At 37.9% G+C, this 24,024-nt stretch overlaps 1 protein-coding gene across 4 annotated transcripts in view; it reads left to right on the top strand.

The window, feature by feature from the left end:
- Positions 1-24,024, top strand: part of LOC131031594 (aspartic proteinase 36) — an 87,186-nt gene that overhangs the window by 7,410 nt on the left and 55,752 nt on the right. For all 4 annotated transcript variants that reach the window (XR_009103061.2, XM_057962745.2, XM_057962744.2 and 1 more), the window contains exons 3-4: positions 2,477-2,727; positions 2,880-3,107. Coding sequence is in view for 3 of the 4 variants with exons in the window: in XM_057962745.2 (XP_057818728.1) it covers positions 2,477-2,727; positions 2,880-3,107 (479 nt within the window). In the remaining variant the exon portion in view is untranslated. The remainder of the gene's footprint in view (positions 1-2,476; positions 2,728-2,879; positions 3,108-24,024) is intronic.

Here is a 24,024-nt window from a genome sequence, read left to right as displayed (position 1 = left end):
TCCTTGATAATCAGACCAAGGCTTACAAGTTTATGGGATTCAAGGGCCATATGCTTTGGTGACTAACAACTTTATTAGTTGAAATTCAACATGTTCAATAAAATAACCATTATTGAGGGTTAATTGGTTCTGGCATTTCTCTCTTATAAGAGTTTTTGGAGCCATGTTTTATCCAATGTTGGTCTCTTTTCTTTGCATTTTTCCCTTCGATTTTGGTCACCTTCTTATCCCAAATTCCGGTTCATAAATTAACTATATTGGCCCCAAGCAGTACATTTAACATAGAGAATGGTATGCGATTTCTCTAAGTCAACAAGACTTTGAATCATGTGGAGGCATACTAAGCTTAGGTCCACATTATTAAGGAGAGCTTCAATCAGACTGTTTTTTAAGTTATCACAGACTTAGTGCTTGAGTGAACAATATGACTTCTTGTAATGTCCCCACTTTGAAATAGAATTTAATAATAAATAATTATAATAAAATAAAAATATAAAAGAATATAACTACATACAATTAATATTTAATTAAGTTAATGAATGGTCAAAAGACATAAAAATGAAAAGTTGTGACTCCCTGAAACATGAGATATAAAAGAGAAGAGAACCTCATTTGAGGGGGGATAATTGGGGATAATTTGGGAAGTGCAGATCTGATTGTGAAGGTTGTGTCCCTTTCAAAGGGCAGGAAAAATGAAAGAGTTGCACTCTTTCAAAGGGTGCTAATGGTGAAAGGGTGTCTCTTGCCAAAGGGCATGCATGATGAAGAGGTGTGACCTCTCCCTCACATTGAGAGATATAAAGGAAAGGAATCAAAGCATCCAGTAACATTACCATGGATCGAATCAGATCAGAACTGTTATTAAGTTACAGGCAGTAGCATCTTTGTTCTTGGTGGTATGCATGGGGGTGTGTTTAATATGTATGCTTAATATATGAAGCCTGATAATGTTCTTATGCAGAATTTAATAGTAATATTAATATAGACTGCAATACGTATGACAGGCATACTATATATATATATATATATGCGAATTTAGTATGCTCATAGTCTAGTCCTTAGTTTTCTGCTAATGCCTACACAAGGATTGGAATGATTGTGTAGGGAAAGGAGGTCTAAATTCTCACAAGTCAGGCAATTCCAAGATGGGTAAGGACATGTATTTCTAATGCCTTGAGGGAGAGTCCTGAGATGGATATGAACATGCATTCCCAATGCCTTGAGGGAGCCTGCTTGTAGATGGTCTCTAAGCACCCTAGCACAATAATTTCCCCCCCTCAGTTTGGGTTAGAGAAGTAACAGGGATAAGACCTTGATATATAGGGTTTTGGAATTGTATTATTAAGAAGTAAATGCCTACTAATCTAAACATTTAAATGGAGATGTTATAATATTTAATGATGCATTCAATAATAGCGATTAATTGTTGATAAACAACCTGCCTCCAAGTAGGGGACATCACACTTCTGCAAGTGAACTTGTTTTTCATTTAGGAGTAGGCTACTTTAGTAACCAGTTCATATGGCTTCGGCCTTTGTCTATGTATTTTTCTATGTCCAAGTATATTGACCCCAAGTAGCACACTTGACAGAGAAGGGTATTTAATTTTAAAGCATACTAAACTTCTAAGAGGTCCAGTTCACTCCAAGGGATTCAGTCAGAATACCATCTAAGGAATTCATCCAGATCAGTATCTGACTTTTCATGTACTTGGTGCATTAACAAAACAGCCTGAGCAAATGAACAAACCTTTTTATTCAGGAGTATACTACTTTGGAGAAATGGCTGTGGTCTAGTGGTGGTTGGGCACTTACTGCCACTATAAACTGGTTTTAAACCCTATGGGCAAGCCTCTCTGTATGAGGTACATGTTGAATGATTCAGTGGTCTAGTGGAGGTGCTCAATCCCTTCTACTTAACATGTTGATCTATTTATATGAAAATACCAATTTGGTAACCTCAATAATTGATGCCAGAACTAATGTGAAAGAGGAGTGGTTGGCTTCTTTATCATGATCATTGAAATTTCATCGTTTCTCTGAACGGACAACTTGATCTCAAATCAAAACTTCCTTGTTGAATTGGGGTGTGCCCTCCACCTTCATATCCCATCCCCATTCATGTATGAATACTATTTTAGAATTCAACTAATGTTCCTAGTTCCTACAAATTTTTTGATAATTTTAGATGTCCTCTTTTTGCATTTAAGCATTTCTGTTTCCCCATCAAAATGCACCGAGAGAGACATAGAAATACATCCTTTTTTTTAATGGAGAACTTGATTTTAAAGATCCGTTGAATTATATAGCTGCTTTTTGATACATGAAAATTCAATCTCCAAGCAAAAAATATAAATAATTGGAAAGGATGTATTTGTTGCCTTGAATGTATTCATTTAATTTTTAATCTGAAATTTTTTGCATGAATAGTTTTAAATTCTTTTCCTACAATTGATCTGTTTTGAAATATTTTGCAGATAACACTTAATTTTTTTGATACCCAAGGATCATCAACAACCTCACCATTGCCATGTGAGGATGCCAAATGCATTGCATCAAATCAAATTTCGGACTATCTTTGCACATTGCCTGATCATTATTGTGGTTACAACTTTGCATATGGTGACGGAAGTTCCACTCTTGGTTACTACGTGTCTGATCTTTTCCATTTTAATCAAATTGTTGGGGATGATGAACCATACAATACTTCTCCCTCAATAATCTTTGGGTACGTACTTGGACACCCCTCTTCTTGACACTAATGATGCTTTCTTTCTTTTATTTTTTAAAACCAAAGTGCCTTAAATTGGAGTCTGTGTTTTTGAATTAAAAATCTCCATTGCTGTCAAGAGCTGTAATACTTGTCCTTTCTTTGAACAGGTGCAGCTTCAACCAATCTGGTGACTTGACAAAGCCAGAGAGGGCTGTGGATGGAATTTTTGGATTTGGGCAGCATGAGCTGTCTGTGGTTTCTCAACTTCATTCAAAGGGATTAGCACCAAATGTATTTTCCCACTGCTTACAAGGACCGGATCGTGGTGGTGGTATCATGGTACTTGGAGAGATTATAGAGCCAGGAATAGTTTATACACCTATAGTCCAATCACAGTATGTAATATTCATGGAAAATAGTTAGTATAGTCATAATTCATTTTTGAAGTGCATGCTTTATAATTGTGTATTGAATTATGATTATATGAAGATTTAGATGTCATTTATATTCAGACAAACCATTGCCTGGTCTATAAATAGGTGGTCCTTTGCCATTGGCAGTGAATAGCTCAAACTTTCTTTCGCTGAACATTACTGTAGGACTAATATTTAAGTATGCATGTGGGTTATGGAGCTGGAGCCTTATGTAACTTCAAGCCTTTTCATACCTATGCTTTCTTGAGAAGAGTTATTCGTATCATTTGTATTTTCGATATGATTTTTGTGGCACTTCTAAGTTTTAAGAACATTCTTTGAATCCCAGCATTATCTGGATGTTTTTGAACTAAGGCATGGTTGCAAGGAATATTCAAGTTATTTCTGACATTGATATTCCAAAATGTGATAGGTAAAACTGTATGAACTTTACATTTAGCCTATTTATAGTAGTCAAGGAACTTTACTAATAGTTGCCTGAGGCCTCCGCCCATTGTTTTCACCTTGTTTCCTTTGAAGTTAAAGTTATTGAGTTTATTTGAGGAAGTTTTAACTGGAAACATAAATAGATAATGAACCATTTGTTAAGTTATGTAATCAAATTTCATCTCTTTTGGTTTGTGCATCGGTAAACTGTTTATTTTGATGTCTCTCAAAAAAATGCCCGAAGAGAAAAGAACAAGGAGGTTAGATTGCTTTTTGTGGACTTTTGTAAATCTTAGGTTTCAAAAATTTAGAACCATTAGACTACTTATGGAGTTCCTTTTGGACTTGTTGATGTGTATTTTACGCACATAACAATACAGAATAAATTACCAAGATAATTTACCCTCTCTTGAACAAAATCACCTCAGATGCTAAGAATGAGATCAACTAAAATGATTCCAAGGTTTCTACATGTTAGGTCTTGACGAGTAGGTAACTCGATGGTCGATGTGAATTGCTGTGTTCACTTGGGGACTTACGCAAATGCTTGGATTATCTTTGCTTCAATTATGAAGATGCGGAATAGGTGTGTTGACAACTTAAGATTTATCAATATGGCTCTGGATTTACTTCTTACTAAAAAATGGGCAAAAGGAATAGGGTTCAGGAAATCTATTCTAAGCCTAGGAATGTAGGAAATGATGAACAAATCAAGTGGAATCAAACTAGGCAAGGTCTCATAAATAGGTATTGACACAAGCTTAGTGCAATCGTCTAAGGTATACTTAAGGATTTTTAGACAATCACCATCAAACGTTGACACCATCCAAGTTGATGCTTGGCAAGGGACGTGTAAATAGTTGAAGTTAAGCTTTCGCAAATTTCCAGTTGACCACACAAGGCGCATGTATCAGTGGCAAGAGGCTAGTGGTATGGATTAAGGATTCCACACAAAATATGTTCAACAAATCTTTCACTCAATCTAACATACATGAAAAATAAATTTTAATCTAACTTGGAGGAATGGAGAACCATGAATGCAAATACAACACTTGAAGAACAAAATCACCAACAATTGAACAATGATTATGATTCAAATAGCTGCAACATATACCAACAATTCTACAAAAACTCTCCCTTACAATTGAGAGACAAGGAGGTATATATAGAGTCTCTTACAAAATGGATGGCCAAGATTGATACAAGATCAACGACCAAGATCATGCCAACAAAACCCTAGAATTGCCCTAATTAGGGTTTACATAAAAAATGGAGCCACCAACATATGGCCAATAAAAAGATACCTAATCATTAAATAGGGAATCTTCTAGAAGATTCCTCCCTGCATCTCTCTCTCTCCTAGCATACTCCAAGAATCTAGCCAATACTGAATCTAACTCCATGGAAATGCTAGGCAAGGTATCCTGTTGTAAATCAATCACGTCTAGTGAATCCGAGCAAGCATCCAAAGTGTTCTCCCAATCTGGCATGAGCTTCTGCGAACTATGAACATGAATCAACAAAGAGACCAAGTCGTCCATCTGACTCTTCTTCAAAGAGTCCAACTGGCAAAAATACATAAACTTCATCTTGTCTCTTAATTCAGCTAAGTGTAAACCACTTGTATCACTAACATCAACACCCAATAATTCCTCAATCGAGGCAAGGATCTTCATTTGAATGTCCTGAATCAATCTCTCCATCTCCATACAACTCAATTGGGCGTTCTCATAAGTTGATCTCTTCACGACCAATGAACAATACCAGCCATGGAAATCGTATCTGTCTCCACTGTGCACAATGTTCTCGCTGACCAAGGTGGAATTAGGAATCTTCTTCAAAGCCTGGAGGCGTGGAATAGTCTTCTCTTGAATAGGCCAAGATTCTTCCCAAACTCCTTCCAAATATTGGATTCTAAACACGAGCCCTGTTGTTCTATCATATGCATGGACAAACTGAGTAAGGAAATCATCTGCCTGCTTTCTTGCACTGTCAATCCACTTTTCCACCTCTAGGAGTGTATCGCTCACTGCCTCATAGTGTGAATGTATTCCATGGTCAACTGCAATAGGCGAAATAAGGGTGGGATTTTCACGCCTTATCCTTGCAATATACTCTCTAAGTCTGATATTCTCTTCTCTGTATCTTTCCTTCTCTGCAATTTCTCTGTCTAACCTTGCGTCGATTGCCTTGAGGTTATCACCAACCTCCTGAAACTCTTGCTCTTTGGATGTACGACCAAGGGCAACGGAAGTGATATGGAATTCCATAGGAGTAGCAATGTCCGCTGTCATGCCTGCAATAAGAACAACAATCTGCGCAATCCGCATTCCTGTCTCATCTCTAGCTATGTGCGACAAAATCTCAGCTCTCTTGGGTTCCTTCTCCTTAGCACTCCTAGCTAGGTAGTCGTCAATGTCATCAATAGGTTGTACCTCTATCATCTTCTTACTTTTCTCCATACTTTTCATCAACCAATTAGGAATAGCGGCCATCTCCATGCCATCATCTAGACACATTTCTCGATCAAGTCCTCTCAATGCCGAGATAACATCATCATCATCGTCAGGATTATTCTTGGTCAAATCGTATATCTCATTTCCCAAACTAACTTCCAGAAGGACAATAGGGGATCCCAGCTGATCATCTTTCTCATTTGGAGGTGCAGATGTCGCTGTGGCATGTAACTTCTGAATATTTTCTGGTAGTATCATTGTGTTGGAACACTGCTGGGTTTCCTTGTTCTGTTCTGTTACTTCAATCACTTTAATTGATGAGACACTGAGAGGTGGAGGAATGATAGTCTTCTGTTTCTTCTTCTTCACCTCCTCAATCTTCTTCCCTCTGGCCCTGACTTCTCCTGGCGTGTTCTTCCTTCTCTTGGGAGCTTGACTCTCTTCATTTGCATGAATCCTGACATCACTGATATTCCTCTGATCATCCTTGAAAGTAGACTCTTCCGGCTTCATCCTTTCATAAGTGAAGGGAACACCCATATCAACTAACTTATTCATTTGTATATCTACCCATGCACGGGAGAAACTCAAGACCTCTCTCATCAATACATTCAGGTCAATCTCTTCTGACTTTGACCAATTTGGCAATAGGATTGCCTTCTTTATTTCACTCTCATACTATGGATGCGTATGATCTCTGCCATCTAACCCTTGATCAGGAATGAGGAAAAGTCCACACTTCCTCGTGAAATCCACTGACATTTTGGACCACATTCGTCTCTTCATTGCTTGCTCGTCCATCAGGTTGGCCCAATAATTTTCTATGTCAACTTTGTGAATGAACTTCTCTCCCCTGATCTTTCCTATTTTCTTATCTGGATCAAATCTTTCTCTTTTCTTATATGTTGCAAATCGATAGAATGCAAGTTCCTCACTCGTAGTGCTAGCGGCTGAGGCAGACTGACAAACCTCTGACGTCTTCCCAACTGAAATAGGGAATGTCATGCCTGTCCTATGCTTCTCTCTCTGAATGGCATCAAACTCTAGAAGCTGTCTCACCACTTCCAACAAGATCATTCTGTCGGTCAGATACCTAGGAAGCTTGTAGGGTTCAGATCGAAACCCATGAATCCTAAGGTATGTGAAAGTGGGAAACTGGATATACCACGATCCATATTTCTCTATTAACTCTATTGCCTCCTTAGACAATCTTCTGTGGATTCCGCCTTGTAGCATCGACGTGATGTACATAGTGAATGCATCATTCACTCTCTTATAGTCTTCAATTCTATGCATGCTCAACTGGGGGTAGCACTCATGACCCCTGAATTGTCCTTGCCCATTTCTGACTTCACCTTTGCATATCAATCCTCTGTATGAAACGAACCATGCAAGCAGGTATACCAGGTAGGAAGTCATGGCGAATGACTTGGACCGCTCTACATTCCTCAGCTGAAAGTCCAGATTGTCACTTATAATCTTAGACCAATTTACTAATGTTCCTCAGACAATCCTGGATGAAGTAGAACATCCATCCATCGAAAATTGCACCCTATGGCATTCCCATCACTCTGTTGAGTAGGAATATCAAGTTGCTATACTCCTTTTTGAAGTGTATGCACATGAGTGTCTTGGGAGCCTTGGAATGATGAGACCTAGGCTCTATCATCCACTCTTTGTTTATCATATTCTTACACGCACCCATCTTCTTTGTGCATCTTTCTATATATTCATCCTTGGTCGCATCCTTCATGTTTGTTCTGCGTGGAATCCCGAACACCTCAGCAATAGCATCCTCAACAAGGTAGGCAATAACAACGGCCTTCGGAGTTTTGATCATTCGTGTGAGAGGATCATAACACCGTGCACACTCCAGAATGAGCTCACTGCACTGTATGGACTGTGGAAATCCAGTGGCATGAAAAATACCACTCTTCATAATGTTCGCATATGCTGGGGAAGGAACCCGATTTCCAACTCCAAACATCTGCTGTCGCATCTGGTTTAGGTCTAGGAAATGCATGTTTGTATCAGTGATCTCCTTCCATCTGGATGAAATCTTGAGCTCTGGATAAAATCTAGTCTCCAGCATCTTCTGTAGTTCTTTCCTTTCCTTAAATCCGGACTTTGACATCGCACTTGTACGAAGCTTGAAGTTAGACTCGGGAAAATAAATAATGTTCTTGATAAAATTCCTGACTTTCTAAAGATTTTAGCTAATTAGAGCATGAAGTCAAGAAAATAGTCCACACTCTTGGCAGATCTTGTCAATTAGATTCAAAATGTGACAACGTTAGGGCATGGAAACCCTCTATGAAATTCATTAATACCTCCTTATACTTAGAAATTGTGCAAACTGAAGTGTAAAGGAGTATACCGGATCAACGATGACTAAGGAAAGGTGTGAAAGGTTGTGTTTTCACACAAGGTATGTTTGAGGACACCTTCCGCAGTCAACAATGGAGGTCACAAATTTGAAGACAACCTGCAACTAATAAATTAACTTCAAAAAACATGTTGCAATCCTTCAAAAATATGCACAAACTTGATAAAAATTAGTCTTGATGATGAAAATAATCAATCTTGGGAACATAGGTATGGCTGGTAAAAGATAAATTTCTGAGGACAAGCAGCCAATAACACAGTTGCAGACCTTGAGACAGCCTTCTAATGGTCTGAAAATGTTCCCAAAATGCCTCCAAAATGCAAATCGCTAAAGTTATAGCTGATTGGGCAATAAAAGTTAAGTCTGAAAATTGAATGTACAGTCAACAATGGATCCAGGTCTAAATTTGAAGCAAACTAAGATCTGAAGCAAATGACAACAAGTAGGGAGGCAAAGGTGGCATCAAACATTCATGGAACCCACCAAAGTATGCTCCAAGCAAAAATCGAACTTTTCCAGCCATGGTGCCATTTCTAAAAATTCTGAAAATGTCTTAAATGTAGCTCGAATCTGCAACAATGGAGGTCTGGAACAGCAAGCAACAATGGAGAAGAAAATCGCCAAAGCTCTTAAACACCAAAAATCGCCAATTTCTACCAAAAATCGCCAAACTTGGAAAAATCGAAAAATCTGGAAATGATCTTCAATGTCAGTAATGGAAAGGATAGCTAAGCTGGAAAAAATGGAGGAGAAAAGAATCCTCAATCCAACACTTCACCTCAACACTTTGCCAAAATTCGCCAATAAGAGAGAAAATCACCTTTCATGGAGACACCTTATAGATGTAATAATAAAATATTGCTGGAGACTCCTCTCTTATACTTGCTTTCGCCTCTCACTTTCACCACACAAGCAATGTGGGATAAAACACTTGCTTATATACTTGTTTGGCAAAACCAACTTGCTTCTAGAAGGGTAAAAACATTGAATGCTTATTGCAAGTTATTTAATTCTTGTTTTTAAAATTTTTAAATAGTCGTTAATCATCATTTAAAAACAATTAAATGGGGTTCACTTATTAAATATTTCAATTTTAAATCAAAATTGAGCCTCTAGGGGAAAATCGACTTGGGTTGGGATTAAAAAATCCCATTAAAATCACTTAAAATGTCAAAATAATCCCCACAAGGGAAAATCGACCTTAGCTTGGATAAAAATCCATGCAAAATTTCATCAAAATGCATACAAACAGGTCAGGGGAAAATCGATGGGGGTATGGACAAGGAATCCACACTCCAAATTCACTTTATTTGCAAAAAAAGCACTCCTTGGTGGAATTTCGACCTCAGTCTGGATGAAAATCCGGACTTAAAACTCATCAAATGCTCTCAGTGGAAAATCGACTTTTGATGGACTGAGAGTCTGCACAAAAATCCGCACCAGCTTGTCACAAAACAGGTTGGTGGAAAATCGACACAGGCATGGAATCATCCTTAACTTCATATGCACTCCAGTCCGCACTCATGGTGGAAAATTGATTGCAGTATGGAAAAATCCTGACACTTAACCAAATTTCAAGGCTTCCAGGGGAAAAACGACCCAGGCATGGATAAATAGTGGTGGAAAATCATAGCCAGTATGGATTTCGGGGGAAACCTATGTGTAGTGTGGATTTTGAGTGGGGGAAAAGGGTGGGTAGTCTGGAATATGAGGGGAAAAACACCTCTGACATGGAATTTGACCTTTAAACTCTTAGAATATGGATTTCCCTTAGGAATTTGACATTTTAACCACTCAAAATCACTTAGAAACTTCAAAATTAGACTAGACTTAGGCAAATTTTCCAAAAAAATTGAGTGAAACACTAGGAAATTTTTGGGATAAAGTGCGAAATTAACTTAAATAATACCTTAGGAGCAAGAAAACAACTCCAAAAGGTCTGGGGATACCTTGGCACTTTACAATCACCGATGCTCGTGCTTAAAAACACGTTAACGCTTAAAAGGTCAACACTTGGACAAAATTTAGGATCATTAAAATTCCAATGTTTGCAACTTGATCCTATAACTTCAAAAACCCTAAACGACACTAGGCATGATCAAAACTCCGAGACTCGGGCACGGGAAACACAAAATTGCCCACTAAGCAGCCAAAACCCTAACCTAACAACGCAGAAAGCAGGAAAAAAGGGGGTCCCCTTTAGTAATGGGGCAATGTGTGAAAAGGTCACAACAGGACTTTGATAGCATTTCACATAAAAAGATTGTTATTCTTCTAGGGCTATGTTTTTTCCTCTCTTATTTCTATATTTCATATGGAAATGTATTTTGTGTGTGTGTACACAGCAAGGATGAGCAAATTCTAATATCCACCTCTTGCTTTCATGCCCCAAAATCTGTCTTCTTCCCAAGCTAAAATAGAAATAAAAAATTCTAACCCCATTGATATAAATATTACCAGATGCACTTATCCATTTTTACATTCCATTTCACTCCACTCCACCAATGGATTTTTAATCTGATTCATTTCAATCATTGGAGATTCGCAATGTGCTTAGATCTAATTGGGATTCTGGAGACCAAGAACTGGCCATGAGTAACAAAGATGTTGTGATTGTGAAACTGATTCATTCTTAAAGATGATTTCTTACCATGTATTTGATATGTTTGATTGAGATTGAATGCTAGTATAGTGTCATTGACCCAATGTAGTATTTTACAGCATGGTGATGTTTCTGATTTTTTCTTAGATTTGTTCTGTGATTGGATTTTACACTAGCAAGAAATTTTTAACTTCAAACTTTTCCATAATCAAGCATTAAAATATCTTGCTAGAAATTAAGGCATACCATATAAGGTCTATTAGTGACCTACTTCAGAAGTCTTTTGGAGGTTGGACTCAGAGAGCATAAAGCTAAAGATGATACTTTAACTATCAGTATAATTTTAGATAACAGGAAAGTTCCATATGCTTCAATATTTTGGAATATTTCTGTTACAGAATCAGACCAAAATAAATGTTTGTTGGTGCAAATGCAGAGTAATGTGGGTGCCAGTAATCTGGTGATTACCAAATGTGCTTTTCAAGTATCTTATAGTGCGTTGTATTTTGAAGCATTGGTTATATTTTAAAAAACAGTTTTAAAGAAACTACAAATTCTTACTATTGATTTTTGTTTTGATAAAGAGAAAATAATATTGGAGGACAATATTGCAAAAAGGCTAAAAACCATTGTCCTTCAACAACAAAAAAAGACTAAGGGACAAGAGGCAATCAAAAACATCAGGCTTCCATGAGGAACAACAGAGGAGCTTTTAAAAAAGAGAGACAAACTTAGAACAAAGAGCTGAAAATAAGCAGAGCTGCATCCATGGTATAAAAAAACATATTTTCAAAAGATGATATAAGCTTAAATTCCTTCCTAAAGAGAGAGAAATGGTTAGGCGTTCAGTCCTTAAGCAGAAGTGTGAAAGGTTGGGATGATAACCAATATTGCTCTCCCCTGCAGCAGCATATTATTTTTCTCCAGTAGCCAACTGAGGGGCAGAGTGAACAACCATTGTTAGAATTGTTGAAGACATAGAGTGATGGGTGTATATATTAGAGGCTTGAGCATTGTGATGTATCACCTCCAAAAGATTTTATGATAGGCTCGTGAAGCTGTTGTATAGTTTCAGTTCTGCTGAGTAGGAAGTTGAAATTATGACTTGGATACAGAAGACATTTAATTTGAACGTGGACACATTCTTGAATGCTTTGGTGCAGTCATTTTGTTGCTAAATGCAAGTCATTATTGGTTCATGCCTTTGTCCTTCCAATTCTTTGCAACACACTGAATGCTACTAGTAATGGTTTCAAAGGTTTGGATGAGAGCAGCAGTTCCTTTTGGATCTTCAGCAGCAGTAGACCACTTTCTTGTTCATCATGATGATGGGGGTTGGTTGGAAAGAAAAAGGAAAAAGAGAGAGAGAGAGGGGGGTGTTATGATAGCACATAGGATTTGAGATGTTGTGACTAGCATGGGGGATAGTGTAGAGTTAGCAGTATGAACCACATGATTGGGCTGAGGAAGCAGGGTTGAATATGGAAATTAGGGTTTCTAGATTGTGAGGGTGGTCATAGGTTTGCATTGGGAAAATAACCATTTCAGATTGTAGGGAAAGAGGAAAGTGAGTAAACCTAGTGAGAGTGAAAACATAAAGTAGAGCATCACATGATTCCATAAAAGCTATGATATTGGGGTTTGTAAGTATTAGATTTTGTACTAGACTCAGATGAGTCTGAGTCTATGACTTGGTACCCTTAGTCAGGGTCTTAAAATGTTGTTGTCCAAGTCATATAAAACAATTCAAAATGTTGTAGGGCAATGGGTTTATTTGTGGAGGCAAGAGGTAGGAACATATTTTGGACACCATGTGTTGTCCACTCACTCAACTTGGTGATGTTGATGTTTTTTGTAGCTAGGTCGGATTCCTTCTAGGGCCGACCTAGCATATGGGTGACTAATTGGCCTATCGGCCTTAGTCACATTAATGTGCAAAAATCAATATGTAACATGTATTTTGGTCTGGCCCTAAATGGGCGATGTAACTTGTGAATTGAGCTGGCCCTATAATGGGCGATGAAACTTGTAATGTGCAAATGTAACTTGTAAATGCTTATAGGGCTGACCCTATAATGGGTGCCAAGCATATTATTGTTATTATTTGCAAGGCCGACCTGAGGTGTACAATGAGGTCATGGCACATATATATGCGAGGTTCATTCATGCATCAAGAAACACATCAAGTCAGCGAATTACATCCTCCTTCAGCAGCGAATTTATCCAAGAGAGCGAATACATCTCTAAGACAGCGAATTGCATTATCAAGATCAGCGAACTTATCCAAGGGCAGTGAACTCATCTCCCAGGTCAGCGAATCTGTGCTTGAACAGCGAATCTTATTCATGGTCTGCTTCAGCTCTCCTTAATCAGCGAATTGTCCTCTCTGATTAGGGCATCATTCTCAGTCAAGGATAATTGCAGATAAGTTTGTTATAACTCAGATTTTTATGGTGCTATTCATACTACTGTGTGCCCTAGTGTAAAGTTATATTCCGCTGTTCATATTGCTTCAAGTGTTGAAGCAAAATTGTAAAGACACAGTCTGATTATTGCCTAATACAAGTTGAGATTTTGTTGCTGGGGTTTTCACCTCCAAGAGGGAGGTTTTCCCAGGGTACCCTTGTGTTTTGTGTGTTCATTGTGTTATTTCTGGTTATTGCTATCAGTCTGATCTAAAATCAACAAAGTGGATTGAAGAAATATACATTGAGATTGAGGATATTCAAATGTTTGTGACAAATCATATGTCACAAGCCATCTTCCAATCCTTCAAGTTGGATTGTCTTTTTTTGTTTTTTTACACCTTTTAATGTAACTACAACGGCAACAAGGGGGTTGTAATGGAGTGAGTGGATAATAATAATCCCAAAACATAAAGTTGATGATTAGTTGAATGTCAAACAATCATTGCACTTAATTATATATCTGTATGTTAACCTAATAAACCAGCATAATTATAAAATATCTTAAATACATATATCTAAAAGATGGCTGAGAGATTTCAATCTTGAGACACTTATCTAACCTATTACACAAATCCGATAGGCACCTTGAAATTGATATATGTTAGTGTCTTTCAGATAGATGTTTTAAAAATATCTATTCTAGTTTTAAGTTTGGTATATATTATTTTTTATAATGGAAAATGTTGTATTGACCTTGTTTCCAACGAAAACAAGTTGCATGTTATTTAGTTGAGTGGAATTGGAGTACATACTTCTTTATCCACTTAACTAAGCACAATTGGTCAGCTATAAAAAAGGTAGAGGAGGTGGTTTATGTTTATTCCAATGTACTCTTTGTGTGACATAAGAGAGTCAAGTACAAGGAATGGGGCAATGAAAAATTGTGATGTAGCCCCTAAGTGTGCTGACTTGAATATTTTTGTAACGTGGCTTACCATAGTCTCTTTAGAGGATGAGGAGGCTCCTACATAAGACTTGCATATTGTAGCTAGTGGGAGTGGCATTGGAGCTGCTTGTGGTTCAAACAAACCAAGTGATGGCATTGATGATCTCAATGAAGAGCAATATGAAGATTATTGATTGTAATTTTGTATTGATTTGAGATTTTTTTTTTCGTTATTACAAATTATGGGTATAGATAACACAATATTATTGAACTTGGGGAAAGAAAATTGCCATACCGATGAACTATAACCCAAATGCCAATTAACAACATAGTATAAAAGCCCTTGGATGATGGATACCGTGATGTTGAACAAAAGGCCCTCTTATAGTTGTTGGGTGGTGGCCCTTCTCATCAGTGATGGTGATGGGTTGATCGCTATACTCCCCCAAGTTTTTGAGATAGCGATGGGGGTGTATCTTTTTGTTATGGGTTATTTTATTGCCATTTTTTAGATAATGGCAAGGGACAACTTTTCAAAAATAAGGAAAATTTTAAAATATAAGGACATTTCAAATACTCATATGATAACATTGACAAAGCATTCATCATAGACATATAGAACCTTTATACATAACATTAGACTTGAATTGCAATTTCACCTAAGAATTGCCAAACAAATTAACAAAATTTAACTGCTTTCACTACCAATGTTCATATATGTTATTAAGAAGTACAAAAAAATGCCCAAAGGCCGCAAGTTTCAACTACAAAATGTCAAAACATAGAAAATGCATATTGCCCCTAATCAATATTTGCCTTTGGAAGGTCTGTATCAAAATCAAAGTCCACGTCTGAGTCATTGCCACTATGCCTTCTAATAGAACCCCAACCAACCCCTCTTGTGCATCCTCATCATTTTGTACAACATTTTTATGGAGCAACATCCCAACATGAGGTTGGAGTTTGGCGATGCTTAGGGGCTTGCCGATCATATAGCCACAAGGCATTATGTACATCCACCTTCTTTGATCATTTGGAGGCAAGGTTGCTCATCATGATTGATTGGATTTAGCTATATGTGGACTGATTCCTCTTTATAGCAAAGGAATTGACAATCTATGAAATTACGAAAGTGGCAGGTATCCTCAACTCTGTTGCATTCTTACCATGCCACTTCCACCATCCAATAGGGTTGATTTGAGCTAATGTAGCTCTATCCCTCCTCACCTTTGGTTTGTTGAAGGTTAGAAAGGGTAACCATTGTGTGTAAATTATAGAAGACTCCTCATCAATATACATTTTTTGAAGGGCTTTCATGAGCCGTTCTTTCACCTCTTTGTCATGAGATGGAGGCACTCTTCTAATGGTAGTGGGTGGAAGTAAATGTAAAGGGAAACCTGATAAAATCTTTGTAGTTTTCCTTGTGCTTTGCAATGGAGGAATAGGGAGATGGGTTCACAGATGTGCCATTGGAGAGATGTAAGGAGCTGTGAACGGCTAGAGAGGAGTTTATTTTCCCTTATGGCATCCTAGAATTTCTGATAGAACAAAGCAAGGAAACCATTTCTTCCTGGAGATATGTCCTTGTAAAAGGAGAAGACTCTGGTTTGAAGTTCATCTTCCTTGATTGGTCAGAGTACACTATCATTCTTATGGTAGTTGATGATTTTTGGGTTCTTCTGTAGAAGTTGTTGAGCACGTGAAGTGTCTCTATATTGATTCTCTTTACTAACAAGTTGTTTGAAGTAGCATGCGGCATGGTCAGATATCTTTGTTGGGGTTTGGAGGATTTGATTTTGGGTATCCAAATTTTAGTTATATTGTTGATATGTTGTATCTCTAAGATGGACTCATGGAAAAAAATGGTGTTGGTACCCTGCATCTTGATTCAGTTTTCTTTTTCCGACAATGTGCTGCATTTATTTTAGATGAATGCTAGCTCTTGAATCTATTTCCTTTCTGCATTGGTCTGTGCTCAGCATTAGCCATAATCTTTTATTTCTTGCCAGATTTTCCTCAGTTTATCAAACATAACCTTAGATCTTGCAAAACTTTTCCGAAATACATTTTATTTCCAATACAGATCTCAGATAATCTATTTTGTCCATGAGTTTGAACATGGCGTGCCATCTAATTTTGGTTGGTTCATCCTACCTTTCAGAGAACTTGGTGGAAAAATTTGCAGGGGTGACCCAGATTCATTCAAATCTGAATTGTGGGTTGGATACCGGTTGAACTAGATGGTTTTTAAATACATAGGCCAGTGGTCACACAATAACCTTACTGACACTTGTACTAATTTGTGTAATACCAGCCACCCATTTTGATGAGACGATGATTTGTCCAGTTTGTTGGCTATGTAGTCAGGTCTTTTGTGTTTGATTGTCCAGGTGAAGGGTCCTTGAGTGTAGTCCATGCCTATGAGATTGTTGCAGGGTATAAGATTCATTGATGCAGTAGCAACTTTATGCTTGTATCACCTGCCACCCTTTTTATTCTGACGCTGTGTGGTCGACTGAAGCTCCCTATGATGATTACCTTTTGCTGAACGTGCATGTTCCAATCTTGTATTTGTTCTATATTTTGGATGCTGATTGTTCCCACTTGTGGAATGTAGATGTTGGCAATGATGATTGTGACCTGTACCTTAAATGAATACTGCATAGAAATCTTGCCCCAAGAATATAAGAGTAACGTGAGCGAGAAATGTACCTGGTTAGACTCATATCTCCTTTATGTTTGGGCAGAAGTGTGTGTTTGCTACCCCAAAATATAGGGTATTGGATTTGTGGAAAGAGGTTGCTCTCGTTGTTACATGGAAAATAATGAGGAGAATATGTTGTTCCTTAGTTTATTGGGAGTTATTGGGTAGTCCTAGACCCTAGACACTCCATTCAATATGATTCTTGTGGGGAAGAGGTGGGTTTGAGGCTGTTTGATCCTCTGAGATCCTGTAGTGCTGAAAATTTGGGAGTTGAGATCTGCATTGTTTTAACTTTTTATGATTGCCTATTTCATATGTGTGCTTTCTTCCACAAAGTTCTCTTCAATAACTGATTTTCCATTTCTGTTTTTTGTTTTTATCCTTTCTGAGTGCTCTGGTTCTGTTGATGTGTTTTTTATGCACATGCGAACACAGAATAAAATACCAAGGTATCTTATCCTCTCTTGAACAAAGTTTCCCGACTGCTGAAGATCTCGCCGAAGGATCAATCAGAGTAACTCCAAGGTTCTTGTATGTAGGGTCTCTACGTGTGGATAAGCTTCTCGCGGTATGATGTGATTTTGCTGGAATCACAAGGGGACTTACATTCGATGACCTGAGTGTCTGATTTGCTTTGGATATCATTGGAACGTGGAATTTCATTGGTCCTTGATTTTAAAAAAAGGAAAAAAGGACAAGGGTTGGAGAGGATCTAATCCTAAAACTAAGAATGTAGGAGCAATGGATGACCTTTGATGAAACTCTAACTAAGTCTTGCTTTGACATGCTAGGATCATCTCCACAAGGTTAGTGCGATCTTCTAAGGATGACTTTATGATGTTCAGATCACCGCTACAAGCATAGACACCGTCAGGTTGATGCATATCAATGAAGAAGCGATAATTGAAGTTAAGCTTAAGCTGAATGATTCCAGTTGACTACGCAAGGCAAGTCTGCAATCAACAAACCGCTAGTAGTATGGATATACGAATTTCACCGTTGATCATACAAATTTCTTCCATTCATCTAATAACATGAAATCAAAAGAGGGGGTCCCCATCCTGATGGGGCGATGTGTGAAATGGTCACAACAGGGACCCATAATGATCTTCATCTTTGCATCATTATCATAATAATTTGCTACTCCCTAAGTTGCACTGGGGGGGTGGTGGTTGGCTGAAAAGGGTATTTTATTTTTACCTTACTAGTTCACTAGTAGGTCCTATCCACATTTTAGGTTTACATAGGTCCTATGGAATTTTTCTAGAAGTCTTAGTTGTCACGTGATCTTATCTTGGCATTTACTTGTCCTAGGTCATTTAATAATTATCAAGTTAGTTATCTCATGTCATAAGATTAAGATACATGTTATGATCTTGTCTAATCCTATCTCTTAACCTTGCATTTATAAGAAAGACATTTTATTTGCATTTCATATTCAATCAATTCAACCTTGCAACCATAATCAAGCCAGCTATTCTTGCCATTCTCTCTTGTGGAAGGTTATCTTTGTTTGCAGGCGATCTTGTGGTGTGGGGAGTTCACAATCAATTCCTACCATCTGACATCTCAACCGTTGCAAACAGTCATTGTGATAAAAAATGACTCAATATGGCTAAGAGCAAAGTGGTACAACCATGGCACTTTTCCCTTAGTGCTCAATTTAAAAGGACTAAGTGGTCACTTGAGTCTTATAGACTAAAATATTATATAGTTTTAGATGCATCCCAAGAGGCTCAAGGCCTTGGTTTTTCAATAATATCATTATCTTTGTTAGAGTTCTCATTAAAATCTATCCAAATGCAATTGTTAGGGTTGGGCTTTGATGCCTAAAGCGAGAGCTGCAAGCTGCAGTTGAATAGGAATTTATATATTACTTTCATGAGTGTGTGAAGACTGTCCATAACTTGAAGTGAGTCACATCTTCATCACTATTGCACTAAATAACAATCTCTAGTTTATGATGATCTTCATGGAAGAAGTACGTGCCTACATTTTTAGATAGAATATAAGCATTGTAAGGTTGTCAACTCCATCAAAGACATTCTTCCTTCTCATTGATTAGGGTTAATCATTGTTTGTTTCACCCTTATTTCATTGTTTCTTTTCACTAGTCAAAATATACCTGGCAGGGTTCTTAGTTTCATTGTTCTATGTAAGATGAGAAATGAGCCTGGAAGTGTGAAGCAGCAAGCTTCATTTATCCAGTCCATAGTTGGAAAACTCGGACTCGCCGTAGATTCAGCAGCCCAAAAATTGGACATAGACTTGGACTCGGCAAAAACTTGGGAAAAAAGAAAATGTTAGTTTTATAGAAAAACAAAAGGAAATTAATGCATTTAGAGAACATAAGAGCCATAGTTGAAACATTACACATATCATATGATCTCCAAACACTCGATATTTGAAATTTTATTTTTCATACTCATAGTTTCAAACTTTAAAATGTATAACAGCAGCATAAGTTTATAAATGTTTACAAAATTACATATAATGATATGTCCAAATGTGAAAAACAGCAAACCAAATAGCAATAACAAATGACAAAATTGAGGAAAAGTGAAAAAAAAACATGTTTTAACTGTCATTGGGCATTCTCAGCAAACATCAAGATTCCTTCATAGGACTGGGGAGTCTCGACATCAGGCTTGCATGAGTCCTCAGAAAAAATTCGGGAGTGTTTGGCTTGGATTCTCCTGAACTCGTCTCACGAGTCTGTGGTGAGTCGACTTGGCCCACCAACGGACTTGCGAGTCTTGGTGAGTCCGTGGTGAGTTCGCAGAGTCTTCCAACTATGATCCAGTCGAACTAGCTGGTTTTCCTGTGAGGGAAGCACTAGTCACTCTTAACTCTCCATTCATTCTTTTCTTTCCCGAACCCGAGGAATAATCCATTTTGATCGTCTTGTAACATACACCATCACAACACGCTCTTTTCACAACATCAATCCTCCAAATTTAGTCTCAATCACAGAACACAACAAAAAAAGGAGGAGAAGGTGATTAACCACAGGTAACACTCAGTTCCCAATGAGGTACTTACAATTGGAAAAAGGAAAGTAAATTAATTGAAATTAATAGAACTTAGTGGAAGAGAGTGAGGAATGTTTTGAGGGGTTGCCCTTAGGTAGTAGGAATAAAAGATGCATCAATAGTTAGGAATAAAAGATGCATCAATAGTTAGGAATCTGGATGGATTGAAAATCCTTATGGAAAGTGGCTAATGGTAGATTGTGTAGGGGCATTAGATGGTGCAGTAGCCCACCACCTTTATTTGCAGCAAGATAAGTGACTTTTCTCTTTCCTCTTAGTGTGAATGAAGTACACTGCTCCTAGTTTACTGGAGAGACAAAAGGCTTCCTGAAATATTGATTCAGCTGCCATGCTTTAACCTGTTCTCTATTCATAATTTTGATGCTCATTTAAGAGTTGCCTTCTACAATTTATCTTTTCCACCCATGCTGCATTGCATTTTGAAGTCCTCAGAGCAGTGCCATTGCCTTTGCTTGATTGTTTGAAATTAAAAATTTCATGGTTGCAGAAATTGCATTTTTATCTGATTAATCACTGCTTGGCCTGGATGCTGATTTTTTGCTGAGGAAATCATGTATTTTTGCAACTAATCAGTCAAGCTAAAAAATTGAATTTTTTGATAATTAAATTATTTTTTCTCATTTCTGCAGCAGTCTTTTAATATTATTCCCTAACACTTAACTATAAACCTCTCCCTAACCTTAATCCAACTTTTTCCAATTAAGTGGTAAAATCTTTATCTCTTGGTTTGCTGAGTTATTCTCAAGAAAGATTTTTGCTACTATGGTTTGAATCTCTTTAATTTTTCAATATCAACAGTGTATATTAATAGTGTTTGACAGAATGAGTCTTGAAAGATTCCTTCTCCACCATTTGGGGCAGGATTGCCTTTGGTAGCATCAACAAAGTAAAGGTTTAGATAGCCCATCCAAGTGGGGAGGGAACCTGTTGTGACCTTTTCACACATCGCCCCAATGCTAACGGGGACCCCCTCTTTTCTTGCTTTCCGCGTGTTTAGGTTAGGGTTTTGGCAGCTTAGTGGGCAATTTTGTATTTCCCGTGCCCGAGCCTCAGAGTTTTGGTCATGCCTAGTGTCGTTTAGGGTTTTAAAATTATAGGATCAAGCGTGTGAAATTGAGTTTTTTAAATGATCCTAGTTTTGTCTGTGTAGACCCTTTGGAGCGTGTTGACGTGTATTTTGTACACAATCATACACAGAATAAAATACCGACAGGCATCTTATCCTCTCTTGAGAAAATAGTCTCTAACTGCCGAAGATCTGCAAAAAGGATCAGTTAGATAGACTCCAAGGTTCTTTTAGTGGGGTCTCCACGTGTGGACAAGCTTTTAGTGGTATGATGTGATTTGCTGTTTCCTCCAAGGCGTCTTACGGATTCCAAAGGCTCGAAGATTTCACTAAACTAAAAGGAACTTTCAAAAAAAAAGGAAAAAGATAGGGCTTAAGAGGTCTAATCTAGCCTAACCCTATGAACGACTTAGCATGAATGAGATTTGGCAAGACTCAACCAACTTCAATTTTGCCATAAGATAACAACTTAATTGAAATTAGTGCGATCTTCTAGGGTAATAATGGTATTCAATGCATCAAAGACCAAGGACACTACTACGAAGGTACATATCCTAGATGCGAAAATGCTTGAAGGTTAAGGACTCAAAATGTTTTCCAGTCGACCACGCAAGGCGTTCCTACAATCAGCAAGAAGCTAGTGGTTTGGATAGCGAATCCTACCAAATATCAAACCTCACACTTAGCCTTTCAAATTAATAAACTACTTTGATTGAGCATGATTCAAGTACATCCAACAACCATGAAGATAACTTATGAAATTTGCAACAAAACACCATAACTTCAATATTTTATTGATTTCCAAGTCATCATATACAACAATTGCTTGAATTTCTCTCTTCAAGACTCAATCTTGCTACAAAATAAAAATTGCTTACAATTCTAATCTCTCTATTTCACTCTTAACTCTATTCTCTATTAACTGACTCTTCTATTTCTCTATTCCCAAATGAAATGAAAAATGGGGGTATAAATAGCATCCCCAGTTACAATGAAAGGTCCAGATTGAAAGTAAATCAATGGACAAGATCATGACACCTAAACCCTAATTAGGGTTTGTTACAAATGACCTCCTTTTTACTGAACAATATTAAATACATAGCCAAATATTAAATTTGGCACAAAAATCTAGGAGGTATCAACCAATGAGAAATAAGATGTCATGTCATCTGTAACAACCTTTCATCTAGAATCTTATTCCCTTTCCAATTCTCTTTCTTAGCATATGTAATGAATTTTGTCACGATTCCTTCGATTTCTGTGATTGGAATCTCGGGAAGATTCTTGATACTCTCTTCTAAGTGGATAACCTGATCAAATGCATCTAGAAGAGCTGTGTCCCAAGTAGGTTCAAGTTCCTTTGTTCTATCAATCAGGAGCATGGTGGCATACATTTGATCATACTGTTCATCTGTAACATCTGCGTCCTTGCGAAAGATGATCGTGATTCTATCCTCAAATTCTTGTAAATCCACATCTGTCTCGACCTCGATCCCTCTGCCAAGAATGGTACGAAGTACCTCAAATACTCTGTCCTGGATCGGATTGATCACCTCCTCAACTTGACCACATCTAACACTGATGTCCTCAAAGAGAACACTCTTTATATGGAGTAAGGTTGACCACTGAAATAAACTGTGAGAATCACCTTCTAAGATCCTCTCTTGTGCTAAAATTCTTCTAGATGTGTGTCTTATAACTTTCAAGACAGGGATGACAACGTCCTTGGTATGGGCAAATGCAGCTACTGTTGCCATCAATCTGTGGATTATCTCAAGAACTTGGATAGCCTGATGGGTGATCTTCGACATCCTTGTAATAAACTCAATGGCCACCGTGTGAGATCTATCCATCCAATTACATGTACGCTGGACCATATTCCTGAATCTTTCTGCTTCATTGATTGATTGAAGGGGCAATGCCTGCAATGGTGATCTAACTGGATCCTGACGTCCCAAAGGTTCATTGATGTGACTGAAATATGTCCTCCATGCACCGACCTCTTTCTCAAGCTTTCTATTCTTTTCTACTTCCTCTCTAAACTTATCCTTCAATGCCTCAAATGTGTCGGTGGCATCATCTAAAGTCTGCTCTGCTGTGGATGGTCCTAACTCAATAGTCTGTATATGATAGTCCTCTGCTAGGATCTCACCCTCATATTTGTCTGCTGCCGGTGTAGCTATCTGCAGTTTTCTAGATCCAGTCTCATCTCGAATCATCTTGGACATCTTTGTAGCCTTCTTCTTTTCTGTTGTCATATGTGAACGTCCAACAAGGCTCTCTAAATCAATTGCACTGTCCTCGTCCTCAATTGCGATCACCTTAGTCAATCTTTCCTTCAACCAATCTGGGATATTTGATCTTGTCTCTTGAACTTGAATTTCTTTGCGTACTACTTCTTCTTGTCTGGGAGGAGATGTTACTTCATTATCATTATCTAAATCATAGTCTTGGAGAGATCCATCGGATGAAACATGCTGTGCCTGTCCTTCCTCCTGCCTGTCATTCTGTACCATTGATTCCATGGACTCTTCCACTCGAATCGTTCTATCCTCTGGCCTGGAAGAAGTACCTGGTGTTTGATCTTTGTTGGCACCTTGCTTTTTCTTGGAAGGCTCTTTCTTTTCTGATCTTTCCTTTCTCTTCGAACCTCTCGAATGGAGATTGCCCTCACTGGCACATCGAAGGTTACCTTCACCTGAATTCCTAGGATTAGGATTGCCTTCACTAACACTGGCTCCACCTTCGGCTGGCTTTTCTTCCAAAGTAAAAGACATGGCTATGCCTTGTTCTCTCAACTTCTGATGTTGAACATCTACCCATCTGCGAGT

The sequence above is a fragment of the Cryptomeria japonica genome, chromosome 2 (genome assembly GCF_030272615.1).
Source record: "Cryptomeria japonica chromosome 2, Sugi_1.0, whole genome shotgun sequence".
NCBI classification, from domain to species: Eukaryota; Viridiplantae; Streptophyta; class Pinopsida; order Cupressales; family Cupressaceae; genus Cryptomeria; species Cryptomeria japonica.
The sequence above is the reverse complement of the archived record's forward strand: the minus strand, read 5'-3'. Positions and strand labels throughout refer to the sequence as shown.